The sequence below is a fragment of the Delphinus delphis genome, chromosome 1 (genome assembly GCF_949987515.2).
Source record: "Delphinus delphis chromosome 1, mDelDel1.2, whole genome shotgun sequence".
Taxonomy (NCBI): Eukaryota; Metazoa; Chordata; class Mammalia; order Artiodactyla; family Delphinidae; genus Delphinus; species Delphinus delphis.
This window is the reverse complement of record NC_082683.1, coordinates 75,747,096-75,768,710: the sequence shown is the minus strand read 5'-3', so window position 1 is coordinate 75,768,710 and position 21,615 is coordinate 75,747,096. Positions and strand designations below refer to the sequence as shown.

The following is a 21,615-nucleotide window of genomic DNA, read 5'->3' as shown; positions in this document are numbered from 1 at the left end:
CCTGAGGACGTAACCACAAATTTAATTTCTACTGGACTTGCTATCTAAACGCTCTCAGAAAGAATGGCTTATGATGAACTATTCTAAAACAATTGTTTTAGTTTCCTGCAACATGTAATTGGTTTATATCTAAACACCCTACTGGAAGGTAAATTCATTTAGTTTCCAAGGGTTACATTATGAAACAAATTTCTCTTGAGGCACTCATCAGAAAGTTCCATGGAATAAAATTAGACATTTTATAAGTGCATGATTGAAACTGTTTCATAACCACAACACGTAATTGGTAGCAAATGCTTTGAAAACTTTCACGTCAAAATGATCACGGAGTTTCAATGTCTCATTTCTCTATATATACGCATACACTGGATGTTTTCTGAGGAAAATCTTGACCCTTTCTCCAAGTGCTCCTTTTTGCGGAGATAGAGTCACTTTCTCTACAGATTTCAACTGGTTAATTTTTGGTAAAAATAATTTCAATTCATTTTTTATGTGATTGATTAAAGTATAGGGATTTGTACTCCACGTTCTCATCAGAGAACTTAACTTCTAACCTTCAGCTGCCAACTTCTTATGAAAAGCCTGATAATGAGAAATATATATGGAACTTTGCCTGAAGGGTATGTAGTTCATTCATTACTTTAGAAATACTGATAGTGATGATGATGATGATGGTGGTGACAATAACAACAATAATGATAGAAATTAGATGTGCATCTTCTGATCTTGCTGTCCAAAGGGGGCAATGTTTCTTAGGGCGAACACACGTAACAGCACCAAGTCTGAATCATTAAAGATCGTTTCAAGAAATCAGAATGCTGTTAGCAGCTACGAGGGCTGCTGAAACTCAGCTTTAGGTGTGCTAAGAGTTAGGGGACACAAAGTCCCTGTCCTTGAGCTCAGCTAGGTTAGCAAGTAATTGCAATTCAAGGCAATACATGCCACAGTTGAGTTACATTTATATATGTGAATAATTAATTCTGCCTGAGGGAATCCAGAATATCTTCGTACCAGAGGGAGCTTTTGAACTTACTCTTAATAAGTTGAGGGTCTTCAGGTAGAGCTGAGTAAACTATATACCAAAGGCAAACAGGTATCAAAGCATATGGTTGCTGGGGTTACCTATTATACCTTGTTTCATACGACTTAACTAGAAAATGGGACTAGGCAGAAACATGTACCCTTAACCCTAGGGCATCAGGCTTTCAGAAGAGTTGCTGAGAGCTGTAGCCCATCTTCTTTCACCTCATAATTATTCATTTAATTTGTTTTGTTCTCACAAACCTAAAGCTTCCTGTATAGCCTTCCTTCCTTACATCTCCTCTTTTAAGTTCTCTTACTACTCATTTTTTATTGGCTGAGTAGTTCTGAGTTATAATCAACAAACTAGATGCTAATTTCAATGTATCTGGTTCATCCAAATTTGAAAATGGGTTGGTCTCTGGCGAGCTGTCTGCTATGATTACTGGAGATGTTACCTCTGGAACATCTATCTTTTGGAAATATTGCTGAGCAACTTTTACAATTCAGATACTTCTCTAAATAAATTTACTTCATTATCAATGAATCAATTGTGTGTTCTCTCATCCTGGGGATGCTATTGAGACTTAACTGGTTATCACTACCTTTACTGAGCTGAGCCCTCCGTGTCAGGTTCTCACAGGTGGAAGGCAAGCCATCCAAAGTACAAAGATCAGCTGTAGGTCAAAGGTGGGGTTTCAGTCAGAAGGGGAAGTTTGGCATGGTTGACATGTCCAGCTCACCATTTTAGAATAATATGATTACCATTTTAGAATAATATGATTACCATTTTGATACACTGTCATAAAAGCATAGCAGTTGAAATGTTCCATTAGCTATCTGTCTGGGAGTTTTATCTGGTTAGGTTACTTGTGTGGAGAAAATGAGACACCCTTTAAAAACTAGATTTTGTAGGTAGGATGTACAAGGCAATGTCCATTTATTGTGACACCTTTCAAGGAAGATTCTATTTGGTGATGGCAGTGATATTTACTCCACTGAGGTAGATAATAGCAACTGCTCTAACATACTTAGGTGGAAATTCTATTAAGTTATTATCTACTAGGTGCCAGGCACTTTGCCCATAATATGATTAGTTCTTTCAACCCTACAAGTTTATACTATTCTCATTTCTGCATATGGGCAAACAGGCTCAAAGAGGTTGACTGACACAAAACTAGGCAACAAAGTGGGAGAGCCAATGTTCTGCCTACCTTCCAAAGCTTCTACTTTCCCTATGATGTCCATGCTCCCTAAATGCAACAATAAGCCTGCATCAAAATTATCCAGTCTGTTTAGGATTGTTCTCCTACCATTTCGGCAAAAGTCAGAAAAGTCAGTGCTTCCAGGAGACTGAATAAAAGCAAGGGGAAAGCCAGTAGTACAATCATTCCCAAAGTATCACAAAATACATAACAGAAGGTAGGACAGTAAATGATGTCATGTCAGAATAATTTAAGACTGATCTTGGTTTTAATTTTGCAGGGTCTTTTTATCTTCCTTTTACCCTTTATTTTTAAACTGAAGGTTCTAAGAACATTCAGTTGGAAGTCCTCCAAAAAGAAATAGTATACTTTCTTATACTGCCGATAAAGTGTAAGCCGATAAGTTTTCTAAGGGGCAAAGTGGCAGCGACAAAAGCTTTTATAAACTGGCATACTCTACACTAGCAATTCTACTTCCAAATATTCACCTTAAGGAAATATTAAGAACACATAAAAGATTTAACAACACAATATTCTTTTAAGCAGTTTATTAGCGAAAAATTGGAAACAACCTGAAAACAGTAGTTTAATAAAATGTGGCACATAAGATGAAATACCATGCGGCCATTAAAAAAGATATAGAAACATTTTTGACATGGCAGGATAGTCATGGTATTGTCAAGTGAAAAAGTTACAAAACAGTATGTACAACTTGATCCCACTTAAAACAATCTATAAAAGCACAGACGAATCTGGAAGTCTATGCACCTAAGTAACAGTAGCTCTCCCTGGATGGTGGAATTATAGGTGATTTTTATTTTTAAACTATATACTCTTTTTTTCCCTTTTTTAATGCATCTATGACTTGTAGTATTAAAAAAAAGCATTAACAATTCTTAAAAAGTCTCCTTTGAAGTAGGGAGAGTGGAGTTAGCAACCTGAGCACCGGGGTGTACACGTTAGTCTGATATAACTTTAATGGTTTGTCAGGGAGCTTTGATGTCAAATTGTGACTGTGCTGAGTGGAAATGTGGGTGGTAGTAGTGCTTACCCTTCTTCAGACTAAGGGATCCATCCCTAGAAACCCTCCATAGCAACCAAGTACTGGCATTCCAAGCAATATTTCCCTTTCTTACACTAAGCATACCTTATACCTTCACACCCACTTGTAATACAGCCCAGCAACGTTCCTCTACACTTGAGAGAAGTGTTGTTGGTATCAGAAGGGAGGGAGAATTTTCAAGCGATGTCAGATAGCACGTCTGAAGGTAAAAGGCACGATTTCTTTATTCTACTGAAGTGGGTCTCAAACTTGAGAGTGTAACAATCACCTAAATGGCTTGTAAAAACAGAATGCTGGGCCCTACCCCCAGAGTTTGATTCAGTAGAGCTTGGATAAGACTTAAGAATTGCATTCTTTCTTTCTTTGACAAATATTGAGTACATACTATATGCTAGGTCTCCTGCTAAGAGTTGGGAATTTAACTGTGATCAAAAGAATTAATAGTCTCAATCTCAGGGAGCCTACACTCTAGAGTGACAGATACATACTAAACAAATAAATTATTAAAAGTAACTATATAATTATGATTAGTGCTAGAACACAGTAAAGAGGATCAGAATTTAGTTTTTGTCTTGAAATATTTTAAAAAATGTTACATGGAAGAACTAAGACTAGTTTTATAGCCCCTTGAAGACAACAAATAGGTACAAAAAAAAAGGTACTTGGAGATACGAATTAACATTTTTAACAAGTTCCTACGTGATGCTGACATTGCCTGTCTTGGGGGTCCCATACTGAGAACCACTGCCCTGCTGAGCTGACTTTCTCGTTAGGATAATGTGGGAGAAAGGGCAGTTCTGCTGTGGACAACCACCAGACAGACCCCCATTTGAGTCTCACCATGAGGTAAGAGCCACTTAATCATCTGGAGAAGGGGTTGAAGCAAAGCTGGCTGTAGGTCAAATTGCAAAGTCTCCTATCTATTATTATGGCTTCTCACCCAGACTTGAAGTGCCACATACTAGGGCAACATATTTCAAACTTTCAGGTGTTTGGGAGCTAGGGAAGATATTTTTAAGGAATACTGTCAACAAAGCATGAAAGTAAGCCAGGCCTCTCTGGGTAGACAAAGATGTTGATTTTTGTCCTGTGATCCTTTATCTTCTGCATGTCCTCCCAACACCAGCTCCTCCATTCTCATTCTGTTCCTTTGTTCTGGTGAGGATAACAGCAGACTATGAGGATGGACTCTAACCCACTAGTGACCCTGGACTCAGGTTTCTTATTTCTTACATTACTCAGAGTGAGCCTCATTCCCATTTCTGGGACCTAGTCTCCTACAATATGAATTTTTCTGATTAGCACCATAAAAAACAATTTAATGCAATGATCTTTTAGGTTAATTACCTTCAGGACAAATACAGAAACAATAAAATCACTTTTTTTCTGTTTGTAAAAGGAGCCTACAATTATTTCCAAGTTTACTATTTCATTCATAAATGCATCCTTCACATTACTATCCCTTTAGATTAAGCTCAGGGGCACAGAGATTATTTAAATAATTCTGAATTGCACCATGAATTAATAGGCTTCCAAAGCTCTTCTTCCATGCCTAAGAACCTATGGGCCTTTACCTGAGTAAAAATTAAACCTGTGACTTTATAAAATAAGCCCAAACCGAAATAAAACAAACCCAAAACTCCCCGAACAACCAATCAAACAAAACCCCATTAAAATAAAAACAATAAACATAAGAATGAGCCCACATATTGTGGCAAATTTGTGGTGGACAAAGGCACAAAATAACCTTTGAACCTCACATTACTGAAGGCTACTGTACATTATTAGGTTACTATAATCAACATTCATTTGATGGAAAGCAGAAGGTTCTGATAAAAATGTACACTGACTATGGTGAGGTTAAACCTAGATCTGGGTCTCATTTAAAGAGGGTGGAGGATAGAATTGATAAGGAGTAGAACAGAGCATTGCAACAGAAGATGTCTGTCTGGTACATAGTCATAAACAAGGCCAACCGTCTGGATAGGTCAGGAAGCTACAGGGGCTAACAAGGGGAAACATATTCACAGCATGTTTCTGCTGTGCCAAGCCTTTCCCTAAAAATTATCTAACATACAAGATAGTTAGAAATCTATAGTTACAGATTTTATAGTTATTTTATAACTGCTTTTAACACTATTTTTTGCTATAAAATCCTCACAATAACCTTAAAGTGGCATAATTGTTATCCCCATTTTGCTAACAAGGAAATGGCAGTTTATATGACATCTAAGTCGAAGCTCAAAGAGCACAGTATGTGAGGAAGACTGGATTTGAATCCAGGACAATTTCACTCCAGTACCCATACTCTTTCCGTTTTACTACTCTACTTCTCATAAACCTAATTTATAGTTGCTATTAAAGTTGACCTGATTTTTTTGTATGATCTTTTAAAGCCTAAATCTTGATTTATGTAACATAATAGATGGTACTCTAGGCTGGCCACAGAGCTTCATTTCTGGGGGAAAAAGCTTCACTCAAGTGGTTCTAAGCTAACTAACCAGCTTGAGCAGCTTTGGGGGTTAACAGTATGGCAATTCACAGTGTGAATCAAAGCATCTTGTATAACTGTAAAACTGCAGAGGAATTTGTCTCACAGCACAGAAATGTAACAACTACTGTTAAAATCTGAACTGTAAATTAAATTACCAACATGTTTACCAAGCTCTTATTAGGAACTCTTAAACACCATTTAAAAATATCCTTTTGTGCTAAGTGTTCATTTTTTAAAGTACCAGAAAAATATCATTTTGACACATTAACACTTCCTGAAGAAATTAACTACACCTTTACACTTCATGCATAAGCCAAACTGAACTGCTTTTAGCTTTAAGAATGTGCTACATTCTCTTAGCTCCAGGCCTGTCACAACTTCTTCCTCTGCCTAGAACACTTCCTCTCCAAACTATCTCCCACTCCCAAAATCTGAATTAGGTGACTCCCAAAACTCTGAAACATACTAACCCTGTATTTCTTCTATCATGACACCGATTCTGTTATATGACCATTGCTTACTTATTTTTCTGTATCTACCACCAGTCTTTAAGATCTGTAGGGGGAAGAACTGTGTGCATCTTGTTCAGGGTCGTATTCCCAGTTGATCAGCATAGTGCATGGCCCCCAACAAATGTTTGACGAAAGAATGAATAAATGAAAATGAGAGCAGAAGTCCTGACATGGAAATAATCTGCTGATTCATAGCAGTGGTCTAAATAGCAATTTTCTGATTCCATGTATATCACTAATCATTTCATTAGTATGTGTTTCATAACTAGAGAGCCTGATCAAGATAACCTAAGTTCATTAGTAAATTTTCAACATTTTATTTGTAGGCTCAAAGTAACCAAAAGTGTATTCTGTTTGCATACAATTTACTCTATAATGAACACAGTTGTGCTAATCCATTTTTATAAGGATTTGTTGTTCAATAAGAACAAATTCTCTTTACTGCAGTATCTTAACAGATCCAATTCTGATTATGGATTAAACAGTACCAATTGAACAATCTTAAAAACATTATTTAGTGAACTGAATTTGTCCCAGATGTTTTAGAACCTTAAATGCAAATGTACTAGAGAAATACGGTAGTATTTCTCAAGGACTAGTTACTCTTAAAAGAAATCATTCAGTAGTGTTTAGTAAAACAAAAACCCTCAAAATAACTCACTGAACTAGAATATTGTAATCATTCCGTGTCTGCTGGAAAACAAGGTAAACATGGTATAACTGCATTTCTGTTTATGAAAACATTCAGAAACATTATATTTTTTACAAAAGAGGTTTACATCCTAGAGCTCTTTTTAAACCAACAGTTAAAAACAAATTTTAACTTTATTCTTTGGCTATTAATTATACCTAATAAATGAGTCACATATCAATTCACAATAAATTTATTTTATGTAAAAGAAAAAGCTTGCCATTAATGAAAAATTCAGTAGAAAACAGTTATGCTTTAAGTTGGGGCTCAAAAGTAGAAGCTACTTATTAGTGAAACCTCAGTAGAAAGAGAATTTTTTAAGAAAACATTCTTGGCATGAAAGCTTTAACATAAATTCTGTAATGAAATATTTACCATGCAATTTTATTGGCAGAAAGGCCAGTTTCTGATGGCTAGTATTTTCTTTTCAGTCTCTTAAGACATTAACATGAAAGATACTTAAACCTGCTTTATTAAGAGTTAATTGTATATAAATACGGTGTACCTTTTCACAGTCCACGTATTTAATTGAGCAGTTCTAAGTAGGTAATTGGCACCCTGCCCTTCTGGTTTCCCCTTTCCCCCATTAGCCAGTCTGAATCCATTCCAACGACACTGAAAACAGTGATTACCTACAAAATAAAACATTTCCAGTTATTAACTATGTTAATAAACACACAGAAAACTAATCAGACTTAATTTGTTTAAAGTATAAATTATTCACTATCAAAGAATTTAAACATTATTATCAATTTGGTGAAAGATAAAGGATTTTATTAGAGACAGTTTTAGAAATCTAGTGATTTAGCAGTTAAAAGCTTTAAATATTTCTGTGATGTTCTATTTTGTTAAAAAATAGTAGTTAAAAAATTATAAAATGTTAATATAACCAGCTGTAATCTATGAAAACATTCATAATAAACTATTTCCAAATAAGTAATGAGGAATTTGCACTTTGTTATACTGGAAGGTAAGTCAATCTATGATATAGTTTTCCTTTTATACCCACATTACTCACCTCATCTGCCAGAAGTGATAATTCAGTACTGTTTGCAGCATCATAATCATACAGAACCCTGGCCTTCCTGCTGCCACTGCACTCCTTAAGGTCAGTGAGGTTGGAAGGAGAGGTGATTACTAGGCCACTTGTTGAAGTCAAGGGAGAAGAACCAATCACGTTTGATGAAGCAGATGGTATAGGTGCCACAGAAGTCTGGTTGTTGTTACAATGATAAACGGATGGAAAACTGTTGAAAAGAAAATGGCCAGTTATCTATTTGCAAGTGACCAAAGTTCCTGTATACCACCACTTGGGGGCAGTGTTTACCTTCTACCAACCTTCACTTTGGCTAAAGATTTGAGGATGCTAATATTTTAATGACAAAGTACACTATCCAGCTCACCCCTCTAGGGTCAATTACACTAGAGAAAATGCAGGTTGTTTTTAAATATAAAATCTTTGAAAGTCTGTTTCAAAGCCATCTTTACAAGTATAAACTTTAAAAAGTTTTTAAAAAACACAATGGTTTTCTTTTTCCAGAAAAATGAGTTTATGATATTTCCAACAACCTTCTATAAGTATGTTCCATTAATCTTTTCCTCCCTTTATGAATTGTTAAATAAAAATACCAATGAAAGACTTACTTAAATGTTAGATACTACTACAAGAGTGAAGTTTTCTCAAGTTAATTCTTTGAGAAATATTTGAGTAACTGAACTCTTTTTCATAAAATCGATCCAATCACATTTTCCTGTTCATTCAAGTACTTATTGAGTATCTACATGTCCAACATCACTACCACAAGCTGAGATATAAACATGAAACAATGCCATTCCTTTATGGACATGTAGATAAGTGAGGAGATGGACATTCAAATAATATGTTATGACTGATAATTAACATAAGACTCAATGGGAGAATACGGAAAATGTCACAGTTCATTTTGTCTTCTATTTTTTAGGGGAAAAATAAAAGTTTTATTAGGAATTAGTGAAATCCCTGTGATCAATGTGCCTATAAATAGTTTAAAGATAATTTTCAATTTATTGTAAGCCTACTGTTTCTCCAATAATACTCAACGGAAAACAGCATAAGATGGCTGGCCTATAATCATTCTAATCCAACCACTTCTAAGGTTGAAAAACATCCTATGAAAATTCATATTTAAGTTTAAATAAATCCATTAGTTAAAATATAAAATGCTTCATCTGGTAGGGTAGGTGAAATTAATCCCTTCATAAAACAGTTTTCTTCTTTATGACTCCTGTGCCATCTGGAAATCAGTCAGCCAGCAGCAAATTTCCCTGTACCCTTAACCTCTTCTCTAACCCTTCCATTCACCTCCTGATGCTTGAGTTTAATCTCCCACACTCCCTTTATCATTGAGCCTAGAGGTGGATGTTGAAGGAGTTGCACGTTCCTCATTACCATTCCTATACTCCTTTCCCTAACCAATCCTACCTAATCTTTGAATTTCATGTTATTCAACTATATACTACCTATCATCTCTTGTTGCAATCATCTACAGGCGTCTCATTCTTTTCCCTTTATTTCTGGATTTTAGCTCCTGGCTCACTAACAGTGGATCTTAATTCTCGGTGGTTCTAATAGCCATGTAGACAATTATTTGAACACTTTGGCCTGTCAGACCCGTGAGCTCTCCTCTTCCAGTGATTCTGTGACTGACCTAGTTCAGCCACCCACTCCCAATGCCTCATCTAGACCATATCAATTCCAAAAACTATAACCTTTACAATAATCAATTTCCAACATCCCATTCTCTGACCATCATCTTGTTTCCCCTAGTACTCTCATTTCAACAAGCCTATCCTGGATCTATAGTCCTCCACAGGCCTACCATCTATCATCCTACCAACACGCCCTTCGTGTCCAAGGTAAATTATTATAATCACCTCCTTGCACATGCCTTCATATCCTTTGCCCTTTCCTTCATACTACTCGTTTGGTAAAAATCTCTGTAATTATCTACTCAGTATCCATGTATGTACTATGACAGTAAAAAAACTACAAAACCATGTAGTCTAGTCTCACACTCAATGAATGAGTAGGAACCTAAAGTGGGTCCACAATGCTGCCTGGCAACTACACTCCATTTCTCTAGTCTACCCACTTTCAACATTCTGCTGATGACTATTTCATACCCCTTCATCCATCCTCAAAATTCCAGCATTTCTCCCCTAACCTTTATAATCAGCTGATAAGTTGCTTTCTTTTTTAACTGAGAGGAGAAAAAAATCAGGAAACTTCCATGCTTTGGTCATCTCTCCTCCTACTACAGATGAGCTATCTATGCTCTTAAGATTAATTTTTTTAAGGTTAATTTTTCCACCTGTGTACAAAATCTCCTCTCAAGGATATCACACTACCAATTCTTCCCTTTCTTTCTAATATTATATTTTCTCCATTTACTGTGTCATTCTTATCAGATTACAATCATGCTCTTATTTCTCCTATCTTAAAAAAAAAAACCAAAAATGTGCTGGACTCCACTTTTTCCTCTGGCTAGTGCTTCATTTCTGTTTCTCTTTACACTAGAACTCCTTGAAAGACTTATCTAAACTTACTGTCACAGCTCCTCTCCTTCCATTCCCTTACATTAACAAACAAGCTTTTGCTCCTACTGTTCCACTAAAACTACCCGTCAAGGTCAGCAATGTTCAAAATCCAATGGTTCACTAGCAGTTCTCTTTCACTTGACCTATCTAGTGGTCACAGTGGACCACTCCCCTCATTTTTTACAGCTTATTCCAAGGCCACACTTGGTTTACATCTTACCTCAGTGCTCATTCCTTACCATCCTCCTTAGCTGGTTCCTCAACTCTTTGTTGGAGTACTTCAGGGCTCAGCCCTTGGTTCTCTGTTTTTCTCTACCTGTACTTAACTCCCTTGGTAATTTCATCTAGTCTCACAGATTTGAATATCCTTGATATTGCTGACAACTCTCTAATTTATACCTCTAATTCACCCCCACCCCCAATTTCCAGACTTGTATACCCTAAAATTGGGTATCTCCACTCAGATGTTTCATATCTCAAACTTAACATGTCTAAAACTGGGCTCCTGATATACCTTACATGCCTTCCCCATCCCAACCTGCTCCTCCTGGGGCATTCCCCATTTTAATTAACCAAAACTCCATTCTTTCAGTTGCTCAGGCCAAACACTTGCAGTAATTCTTGACACCTCTAAGCCTCATATACAGAAAGTTTGTCAGCAAACTCTACTGGCTTTACCTTTAAAACACACCCAGGGTTTGAGCACTTCTACCACATCTATCACAATCACCCTGATCCAAGCCACTGTCACCTCCTGACTGGATTATTGACCGAGTTATTGCAGTAGGCTCCGAACAGGTCTGTCAGCTTATACTCATGACCTCTAACATCTATCCTCAACAGAGCAGCAGGAATGATCTTCTTAAAGGTTAAAATCAAATCATGTCACTCCTCAGCTCAAAATCCTCCAGACTTCCTCATCTCTGAGTACAGCCCAAAGCCCAAAAAGTGGCTTCCAAAGCCCTACATATCTTCGCTCCCTGTTTCCTTGATTAATCTCCAGCCAAGCTCTCCTTGCTGTTGCCTGAACATACAGCTATGTTCCTGCTTTAGAGTTTTTGTACTTTGTCTCTGGAGCATCTCTAAGATGCCTGCGTGCTTTGTTTCCTCACATCTTTCCAATCTGTCTTCCCTGACTACTGTAAACCTCTACTCTAACCAAGGTACTTCCCTGTTGTATTTTTCTCCATAGCATTTATCACCTTCTAATAGACTGTATAATTCATAGACATTGATTTTCTACTCCTTTCTACCCCTAAATAGAATGCAAGATCCATAAAGGCAGGGATATGGTCTATTTTGTTTACATTGTATCCTTGATGCCTAGAATAGGGCATCTGTAAAAATTAAAAGCAAATGTTTCTCTGATGGGTAAAAGGGTTCTAATGATAAAAAGAAATGATTTCTAATTCAAGTTTCACTCTAAAGTTAAGAACACATTTCCTAGCATCCTTTCCTCAGTGAACTCGGCAGTGATTAAATATATACATTTCTGAAGAGAAAAAAAAAAAGATAAGTTCTCTCTCCCTACGTATGTATGTGTACACACACACAATTTTTAAAGTCTTTAACCATGTACTTTACTTTCAAATTTACTAGTATAATTTAGCTTTTGTTTAGCCACTGAGGTCTACCTATGTCAACTTTGGGAAATTAATGGTAAAAAGAAAAACAACAAAACACCAAACCAAACAAAAAAACCCTGAAAGGCCATCTTCAACTTCTAAGAACTTTTACTAATAACTTTAAAAAACTCTAGACCTCCTGCCACTGTAGCTCAATATGTTAAACTTTCCAATTATTTAAAAATAAAACACATTTACTAATCTTATAACTAGCTCTTCTGTTTCCTTATCTGTATGTGGATAATAATAATACCTACCTCAGCACATTAATGACTAGATTTTGTGTGAATGGCTGAGTTCCAAAGCATGTGTATGGCCTTAAGCAGAATTCAAGAATGAATGGTTTCAACAGCAACCCCTCTGCTGCACTGTGAGAGTATCAGGACAAAGTGAACAGGAAGTACTAAGGCTTCCTGGGCTTAAAATACTTGTAATGATGTGGGGATAGAGTAGTATTCTGATTTCAGATATTAATACCAGTAACAAAACTTCAAATATATAGAAGTGTAAATACTTCTGTAAATCCTATTAGAATAACCAGTGGTATTAGACTACAACTCATTTTTAAGATCTAAAATTGGTTTTGTGGATGTGCCTAATTTTGTTCTAGGTCTAGTTTTGAAGGATTAATATGCAGAAAGGAAGACCAAAGTGATGGGTTTTTTTTTTCTCCTTATTCCTTGAAATAACTTCTCTTGATATTCCTCCTTCAAATATTATACATCACTCCCCTGCTTTAATGGTTCCTCACTATGTAAATTCCAAACTCTTTATCATTACTTATTTTAAAGGGCATTCATGACATGACCTGGCTTCATTATTCTAGCCACATCTACTATCCCATTTTAAATTTGAACACTATGAACTATTTTGAACAGAATGAACTATTGTCAGTTTCCTGAACTTGCCACACTCTTTTTCCTCTGGCCCTTTCATATACATATTCCTCCTCTGCCTGGAATATTTGTCCCTGCCCCTTTCTTGTTCTAGATTATTCCTACTAAAATAATTTCATCTGTGAATCTTTGCTAGACTCACTTGAGTCACAGTTAGATGTCCCTTACAGTAATCTGACCTCCTCTTTCCACTTATCACATGGCCTGTCCACCTATGGCCTGTACTTCTACCTAGGCTTTAAGTGTTCGTTGTGAGAGCAGAGACCATGTTTGTCCTGTACATCTTTTATTTTCAGTGTCACCTTACAACGTTAGCTCCATAAAGGTAAGCAATTTTGCCTGTTCTGTTCGCTGATATAATCCCAGAGTATAGAACAGTGCTTGGATACAACAGGTGTTCAATAAGTATTTGAGAACGAATGATTGAGTTGTGTTGCTTTACATATGTGCTGTAAAGTATATTACCACACTCAAAATAATAACATCAATGGGCTTGAGGTCTTACAGAATATTCTAAAATCTTTTTAACAGTGAACAAGTAATGAATAAGTACAAATTAGTTTACCTCTAAGGGCAACTAAGTGTCAATATAACTATATCTTCCTCAACCACCTGCAAAGGTATTCAAGAGAAAAGTGAACTTCAAATGCTTTTTGAAGTTCTAAAAAGGTATTCACTTAAATTATCTAAAAAGCACTAAAAAGGTATTCACTTAAATTATCGTCTCACCCCTGTTAACATTTTTCTGTGCCAGAAGAGCCCAAAATGTCTTTGTTACCACAGAAGTGTGATAATCACTTTCCTTAAAAAAAAAAAAAATCTGATTCTAAGTAATCTAATAAAAGCCTTTAATTCTTCTATTTTTCACCTCTATTATTAGTTCATATGAAAAAATCTGAATTTCTTCTCTTATCAGGAGTTTCATGTATGAAAAGGAAATTGCCACCTTCCCAGTTGCTTTTGGAGGTCTAACATGTACTGGTAACATTGTGCGTAGTAAGTCATCTGGGCTTCTACAAAGTCATTCAGACAGCGGAGGTGATGGGCCTGTAAAGGAAAGTTACAGTCACTTCTTAGCTCTATAATCTACTTAAAGTGGCACACGCTAAGGGAAGACAGAGCACGACACTGTACTCGGGGTAAATCATCAGTATCTATCATTTTACTACAATTTACAACAACAAACTGTTTAGCCAAAGAAAACCAAAAAACAAAAAACATCAAATGGACTTGACGATGGTGGGAGAACTATCTCATCAGGTGATGAGGTGTAAACAAAAATTTAAAATATTTCTTCATGTATCTTGAAAAGTGCTACAATTTAAATATCTTGATAAATGACTGAAAAGGAAGTTCAGTTTTTCCTCCAAGAATTTCCCTAAGACTATCAAAGTCTTTTGTTCCAAATGAATTTCCAATGAATGAACACTCACATGTGTACTGCTGATTCCCTCTAGCAGAAGTCTGGTAATCTCTGCTTGACGATCAAATTCACTTTGAGTTATTCTTAATTCCTGTTCAGACTTAAATTGGAACACAGTTTTAGAATCTCATTAGAGGACTTAGTCCATTTTATGTACATTCATTTAGACAGTTAGAAAATCCCCCAAACAGAAGCAGCCACATAGCACAGGGAGATCAGCTCAGTGCTTTGTGACCACCTAAAGGGGTGGGATAGGGAGGGTGGGAGGGAGACGCAAGAGGGAGGAGATATGGGGATATATGTATATGTATAGCTGACTCACTTTGTTGTAAAGCAGAAATTAACACACCACTGTAAAGCAATTATACTCCGATAAAGATGTTAAAAAAAAAATCCGCCAAACAAACCCCAAATGATAATCTGGCAATTCCCTGATTCTGCTTTGTATCTAAAGTGGTCCCTGGTTTCCAGAACTTAGCTTTTCTATGTTACTTAATCTAGACAGAACTGACTCCTTACTGGTACTTAACTCAAAAGAATCTATTAAAGCCAAAGCTTAATGACATAAACACAAAAGCCTAGGAAAACTACTATGGGACTGTCAATCTATTTTCATACATTTTCTAGTATCAATTTTGCTAATTTGTAACATTTTATGAAACCTTAAGATTACCAGTTTACTTGTATAAATTATTTCAAAAAATTCTCAATTATTACTGTAGCTACTTTACTTTGAAGTTATATATGCTTCAATCTCAAATGAAAAAACTTCAGAGTGAAGCTAGGACTTTAACCTCATGGGTTTAGTTATCAAGCATACACTTGTTTCTAGGGACGTAGCTCTTAGGTTCCCTCAAAGGATTCTTTATCCTACATAAATGTCTTTTTTAGTTTTCTTTCCAAACTTTGCATAGAATATGTCTTAAGCACAAATATTACCTATAAGATATGCTAGGGTTTTTCTGCAAGTTATGGGTGACCTTTAATCAATGGTGTGCTGGTAAACTGGCTCTCCAGGGGGGGAAAAAAAGCTCCAATGTGCTGAGTTTCAATGGTATAAATACTCCTACCACAGCTGATTTCAAGCTACCAAGGTGAAGTTACTGACCTCAGAGCTAGGAAGACATGTGCATAATAGCACACCACTACTAGCTTCAACTATCTGATATAGGTTTAGTGCTGGAAAAAAACAGTTCACCGAAAAAAAAAAATCTAAAAATAGTTAAGTACTGGCAAAAAAACATCCTCACAAACTTTTAGTCAGAGTTGCTTGGTAGTGAGGAGGAAAAAATAAAATCTCACAGGTCACTCAAAATAGTTAGCTTATCCCCCACTGGGAATTACTATTGGTGATAATATCACTATAATGATATTTCCCACTACCTCTCCAGGATAAATTGCTCCCCTGCCATCCAAATAATTACAGTATTTCCAAGACTGTAGTAAGTATATAAACAAGGTGTGAACTTTTTCCTTTCACACCCCATCTCCCTCTCCTTCACCCTTTGGTGGCAATAGCTAACCAAGTGAAATAGTCAACAATGAGGTAGCAGCAAAAGAGATAATCAGTTGCTATAATCATTCTCATACCATTGGCAAAAGATATGGCAGAGAGGACTAAGGCTTGACCACTAGACTGGATTTATGGAAATAAGCTTGAATTATTCAATAAGTCAAGAGTTAAAATTAAATTTACTTGATCAAAATAAGAATACATGGCGTTTTGGTAACAGGGCTTAAGTAATAAGCTTCATCTGGAAGCTAGTATGCAGCAGAAAAAAGTTACAGGGGAATAAAACAATCAATGTTCTTCCTAAAAAAGTATTAAGGAAAACCAATCCAGTGTTACATTTGCACTATTTACTGTTCTGCTTGGTTGAAAGGTTCTGATTGATAGAAGTAACCACAGCAAACCAAAAATAAACGCATTCGGAAACAAATGAGGCTAATTCCATATAGGTTTGATTGTGAAAGTACAATTTGATTTAACAGCCTTTAGCAGAAATGGCAGGAAAGTCTACTAAATGGCAATATTTCTGTACAAGGTGTAAGTAAGCAAGCTAGGTAGCAGATTAAAAGTGACTAGGAAGCTTGAGACTGAAATAGAAAAAATGTTTTTAAGCTAAAAACACTGAATAGCAACTAGCCCGTGCACCACAACTACTGAGCCTGAGCCTAGAGCTCGTGAGCCACAACTACTGAGCCCTCGTGCCACAACTACTGAAGCCTGCGCGTCTAGAGCCCGTGCTCTGCAACGAGAAGCCACCGCAATGAGAAGCCCGTGCAACGCAATGAAGAGTAGCCCCAGCTCGCTGCAACTAGAGAAAGCCCGTGCGCAGCAACAAAGACACAACACAGCCCAAAATAAAAAATAAATAAATAAATAAATAAATTTGCTTCCATGTCCTTGCTATTGTAAATAGAGCTGCAATGAACACTGTGGTACATGACTTTGAATCATCAAAAAATCTACAAACAATAAATGCTGGAGAGGGTGTGGAGAAAAGGGAACCCTCCCCTCTTGCACTGTTGGTGGGAATCTAAATTGATACAGCCACTATGGAGAACACTATGGAGGTTCCTTAAAAAACTAAAAATAGAACTACCATGTGACCCAGCATGGGCATATACCCATAATTCAAAAAGGGACATGTACTACAATGTTCACTGCAGCACTATTTACAATATCCAGGACATGGAATCAACCTAAATGTCCATCAACAGATGAATGGATAAAGATGTGGCACATATATACAATGGAATATTACTCAGCCATAAAAAGAAACGAAATTGAGTTATTTGTAGTGAGGTGGATGGACCTAGAGACTGTCCTACAGAGTGAAGTAAGTCAGAAAGAGAAAAATACTGTATGCTAACACATATATATGGAATCTAAAAAAAAAAAAAAAAGAAGGTTCTGAAGAAGCTAGGGTCAGGACGGGAATAAAGATGCAGAGTAGAGAATGGACTTGAGGATACAGGGATGGGGAAGGGTAAGCTGGGACAAAGTGACAGAGTGGCATGGATATATATACACTACCAAATGTAACATAGATAGCTAGTGGGAAGCAGCTGCATAGCACAGGGAAATCAGCTTGGGGCTTTGTGACCACCTAGAGGGGTGGGATAGGGAGGGTAGGAGGGAGATGCAAGATGGAGGAGATATGGTGATATATGTATATGTACAGTTGATTCACTTTGTTATAAAGCAGAAACTAACATACCATTGTAAAGCAATTATACTCCAATAAAGATGTTAAAAAATAAATTTATAAAAAAAATAAAAACACTGAATAAAAATATAAAATGATCTCATTAAGGACAAAGGATCAGTCTTCTATGTTTGAGCAAAATTTAATTATTTAACTGTGAAGAAAGCACCATAATACAAAGCCTAGGAAGTCATTCTTTTGTACAATCTAGACTTTATATTTAGAAAAGGTAAATAACAGGAAGGAAACAAATCTTGTTTCTTGAACAAGTTTCTGTGTATGTTTGGGATGGCCACAAACAGTCTAATGTCCCAAACCACCTCTACTTCTGACACTTTTAACTGATCATAATAATTAACCTGAAAGGCTGAGGTAACTGAAATTAGGTTCAGCATAATTAATTTACTTAGGAAGAAAATAATCCATTTTAGAAAGACAAAAAGGGTTTAAAGAAAGACAATGAATTTAAAGAGTTTTTATTCTGTCCTCCAGAAGATCTCATTCCCCAACTTAATTTTACAATTAAGACAGAGTTCTAGGCAAAGATCTTCTACTGCTTAGAACTACTGTTACTGGGCTAACTGATCTAGAACATAGCTTGGGTTAGAGAAGCAAGAAGAGTTCTTTTAGGATGTAAGCTGGAAAAAGGGCAAGAATGTGTTGGTTTGTTTTATCAGGACTGGGCAACTTATTTTAAGCCAGAAATTTTGGCCAAGCTTCTGAGGCATTTGCTATGACAATCTTGGTCAGTGTTACCTACTTTTTCTAGGGGCTTAAATCTTAAAATATTCCAGGAATATGCAGTTTTTATTTATTTTTATTATTTATTTATTTATTTTTTTGTGGTACGCGGGCCTCTCACTGTTGTGCCCTCTCCTGTTGCAGAGCACAGGCTCCGGACGCACAGGCTCAGCGGCCATGGCTCACAGGCCTAGCCGCTCTGCGGCATGTGGGATCTTCCCGGACCAGGGCACGAACCCATGTCCCCTGCATCGGCAGGCGGACTCTCAACCACTGCACCACCAGGGAAGCCCTGCAGTTTTTAAATTATACATTTTTAAATTATAAAAATGACAGAAGTGAGAATAGAGGAAAAATATATCCAGAAATCCATTTTGATATATTTTAAGCTTTTTTCACACATACAAACATAATGTTTCATGAGTTTCTTGCCATTACATCAACTATTTCCAAAATTTGCAGAAACTGAAGAATCAAATCAGAAATTTTTTGGTGTACCTGTATGCTAACCAAAGTGGAAGAGACCCTGGCTTTCTTGATCAACCTATTTTCTCTTCTACGTTACTCTGCCCCCTTTTCACGCTAGACATTCAGGAAGAAATCAGAGGCCAGGGTGTAACCGTAACTAAGTTGATGAATGGATTCCACAAAGAGGGGTGAGAGCATAAGTCAAGAATTTCACATTGGATTTCCAAGTTATGCTCCACAACCTATTCATGAAACAAGACTGTATAGTTAGCAATCCTACAAAGTCAGAAAATAAGAAGTTGAAGTTTGTAAAACTACTTAATATTCAGGGGCCCAATTAATACCTGCCCTCAATCCCCAGCACTGTCCTCAACTCATGGTCAGATTCTGAACATGAGAAGTAAATTAAAAATGCTTCTGAAGACCTCAAATAGCACTTGAAACAAATCTGCACTAAAGTCATAATTTTATTCCTTATTCCTTGCTTTAGGTATTCTCCCAGCCAAGAACAGATTAGAAATGGTAGCACAGGCAGAGAGACTGGCAGTAGCAGTAATATGGACAGCTTCTCAAAGTGACAGTCTGACACTGAGGGAGGAGACAACATACTTCAAAAACAAAGGATCCAACGGTTGCACAGTACAATAACGGATATTCATAATAATGACTAACTGTAATGAAGTTAAATATATGCTATCCGGTATTTAATTTTTTACAAATATTTTCAACTAAAATGACAGAAATATTAGCTTTAGTGTTGTAGAGAACAAGCTTCAGTTACCTTGAAAATTCATTTGTGTGACATGATATATATTCACTTCTCTGAAGATATAGGACATTGTGTTAACTATATTTTATATAATTATCATATGAATAAACCAAGTATTATTTAAAAACTGTCTTCTGACAAGGCGTTGTAAGGATTACCACTTAGTATAACAGCTATCTAGTATTTATTAGAGTGTGTGCAAACCACATCTCTGCAGCATTGTTCTATTACTCTGTGGAACTACTACTAGCCAAACAGATCTGAGCTTTCCATAATAATTTTCAGATTTTATAAGATACAGTAACAAAGACTGTGATTGGCCCCATAGTTGTTGTCCAATAAAGATTTACTGAATAAATGACAATTAAATTCTTGTTTCATAATTCTGTAGTTTAATGATTTACTTACTTTTGTCACTTCCTCTGCCCAAATCTAGCCAGCATTAAAAATTAGAGAAAAATATAGAGCATGAAAGTTGGAATTTAACATTTTCTACAACTTACTATAGAAAAATGTAAATATTTTAATTTACATGGCATACTCTCTTTTTCCAGAATCACATTAACAGATTAAACACAGTAATAATTAAATCAGTAGAGATTAATATACTGTGAAAGTATGCCTTCATATGTATCAATACTATTGATTTTTGAATCTTATACTAATTCTATAACTTAATAACAGTTTTCCAAAACTGGGAATATTTAATGCCTCAGTTCTAGTATTCTCATCAGTAAAATGAGAGGTTTAGAGTATATGATTTCTAATTTCTCATTTAGGTCCAAAATTCTGCAATTTTAGTAAGCTATAATAAAGCAAGGATAAATGGACACTAAATGTTGATTTAGCCATGGTGGGGGGCACAATGAACTTGAGATATAATGAACTTAAAATTACCAGAGTTAAATACATCGTACTATAAGTAGATGACCTAACTAGTAAAATAAATGCCTAATAAATGAAACAAAGTCTTGCTAACTGTTTAGGGTATTTTTACCTAAGATTAAAAAAAATATATGATTTATATGCTAAATTACCAATGACTGAAACAGTTTCACAGTTCTCATTTACCTACATACAGATAGGACAATGGAAATAAATGAATGCATTCTCTTGCTATCTAAGGAAAGCTCTAATTTAGCCAGGGCTTCAATAATTATAGTAGTTTAAAAAAACAAATGCATTTTACATATTCTGTACAATAATCTTTTCTATTACATGTTTTTTCCCCTCCTTTTAGTTCAGTGCTAATGAAATAAAAGTAGTCAATTGATTTAACAAATAAAAACTGTCAATTATTTATTACTTATACGGCAGAGTCTATGCTACTTCTATGGCAGTAATACACCCAGGAGTATTATACCAAACACTGTATCTATAAATCTTTATTGGCTAACATTTATGAATTTTGGGACTATGTTCAGATTTCTATCTTGTTAAAAAATTAAAAACACTTAACATCTCAAAAATTTCCTCAAATCAAGCTCAATAATATACAAAGGATATTACAGAATAACATTCTGTAACATTCTGTAACATTCTGTAACATTCCCAATTCAAAGCTATCACTATTCTGCAACTCTCCTAAGTGAATTAACACTGGACAGGCTTCCACACTACAGAAATACCTAAACTACTGGGGTTTGTCTTGGCCTGGAATTGCAGAAGAAATTAATTCTATGCTGAATTTGGGTGAAAATTAAGGTAAACACTGAAGGTACTGTGAAGCAAAGTAAATCTGTACATCTTATACATTTCTTTAAGTTAAGTAAACTTTGTTAATTTTTTTTGCCAACAGTGAAAATATGAAGTGCCAGCTAAATTAACATCTTTTATTATGTATAAAAGGCACTATATATTTATGTGTAGTATAAATACATGTAAATATTTATGTATTTGTGTATATATTCAGACTCTAAT

The 21,615-nt window shown here is 35.8% G+C and overlaps 1 protein-coding gene across 2 annotated transcripts in view; it reads right to left on the bottom strand.

The window, feature by feature from the left end:
- Positions 1–2,744: 2,744 nt before the first annotated feature.
- The window catches only part of SH3GLB1 (SH3 domain containing GRB2 like, endophilin B1), a 38,648-nt gene continuing 19,777 nt past the window's right edge, over positions 2,745–21,615 (bottom strand). The window contains exons 7-11 of one of the 2 annotated variants that reach the window (XM_060024872.1): positions 20,104–20,127; positions 14,516–14,605; positions 14,029–14,129; positions 8,004–8,232; positions 2,745–7,617 (exon numbers count right to left, since the gene is read on the bottom strand). In XM_060024872.1, the coding sequence (XP_059880855.1) occupies positions 7,510–7,617; positions 8,004–8,232; positions 14,029–14,129; positions 14,516–14,605; positions 20,104–20,127 (552 nt within the window). In that variant the 3' untranslated portion in view covers positions 2,745–7,509. The remainder of the gene's footprint in view (positions 7,618–8,003; positions 8,233–14,028; positions 14,130–14,515; positions 14,606–20,103; positions 20,128–21,615) is intronic. The other variant, XM_060024863.1, reaches the window with a different exon arrangement.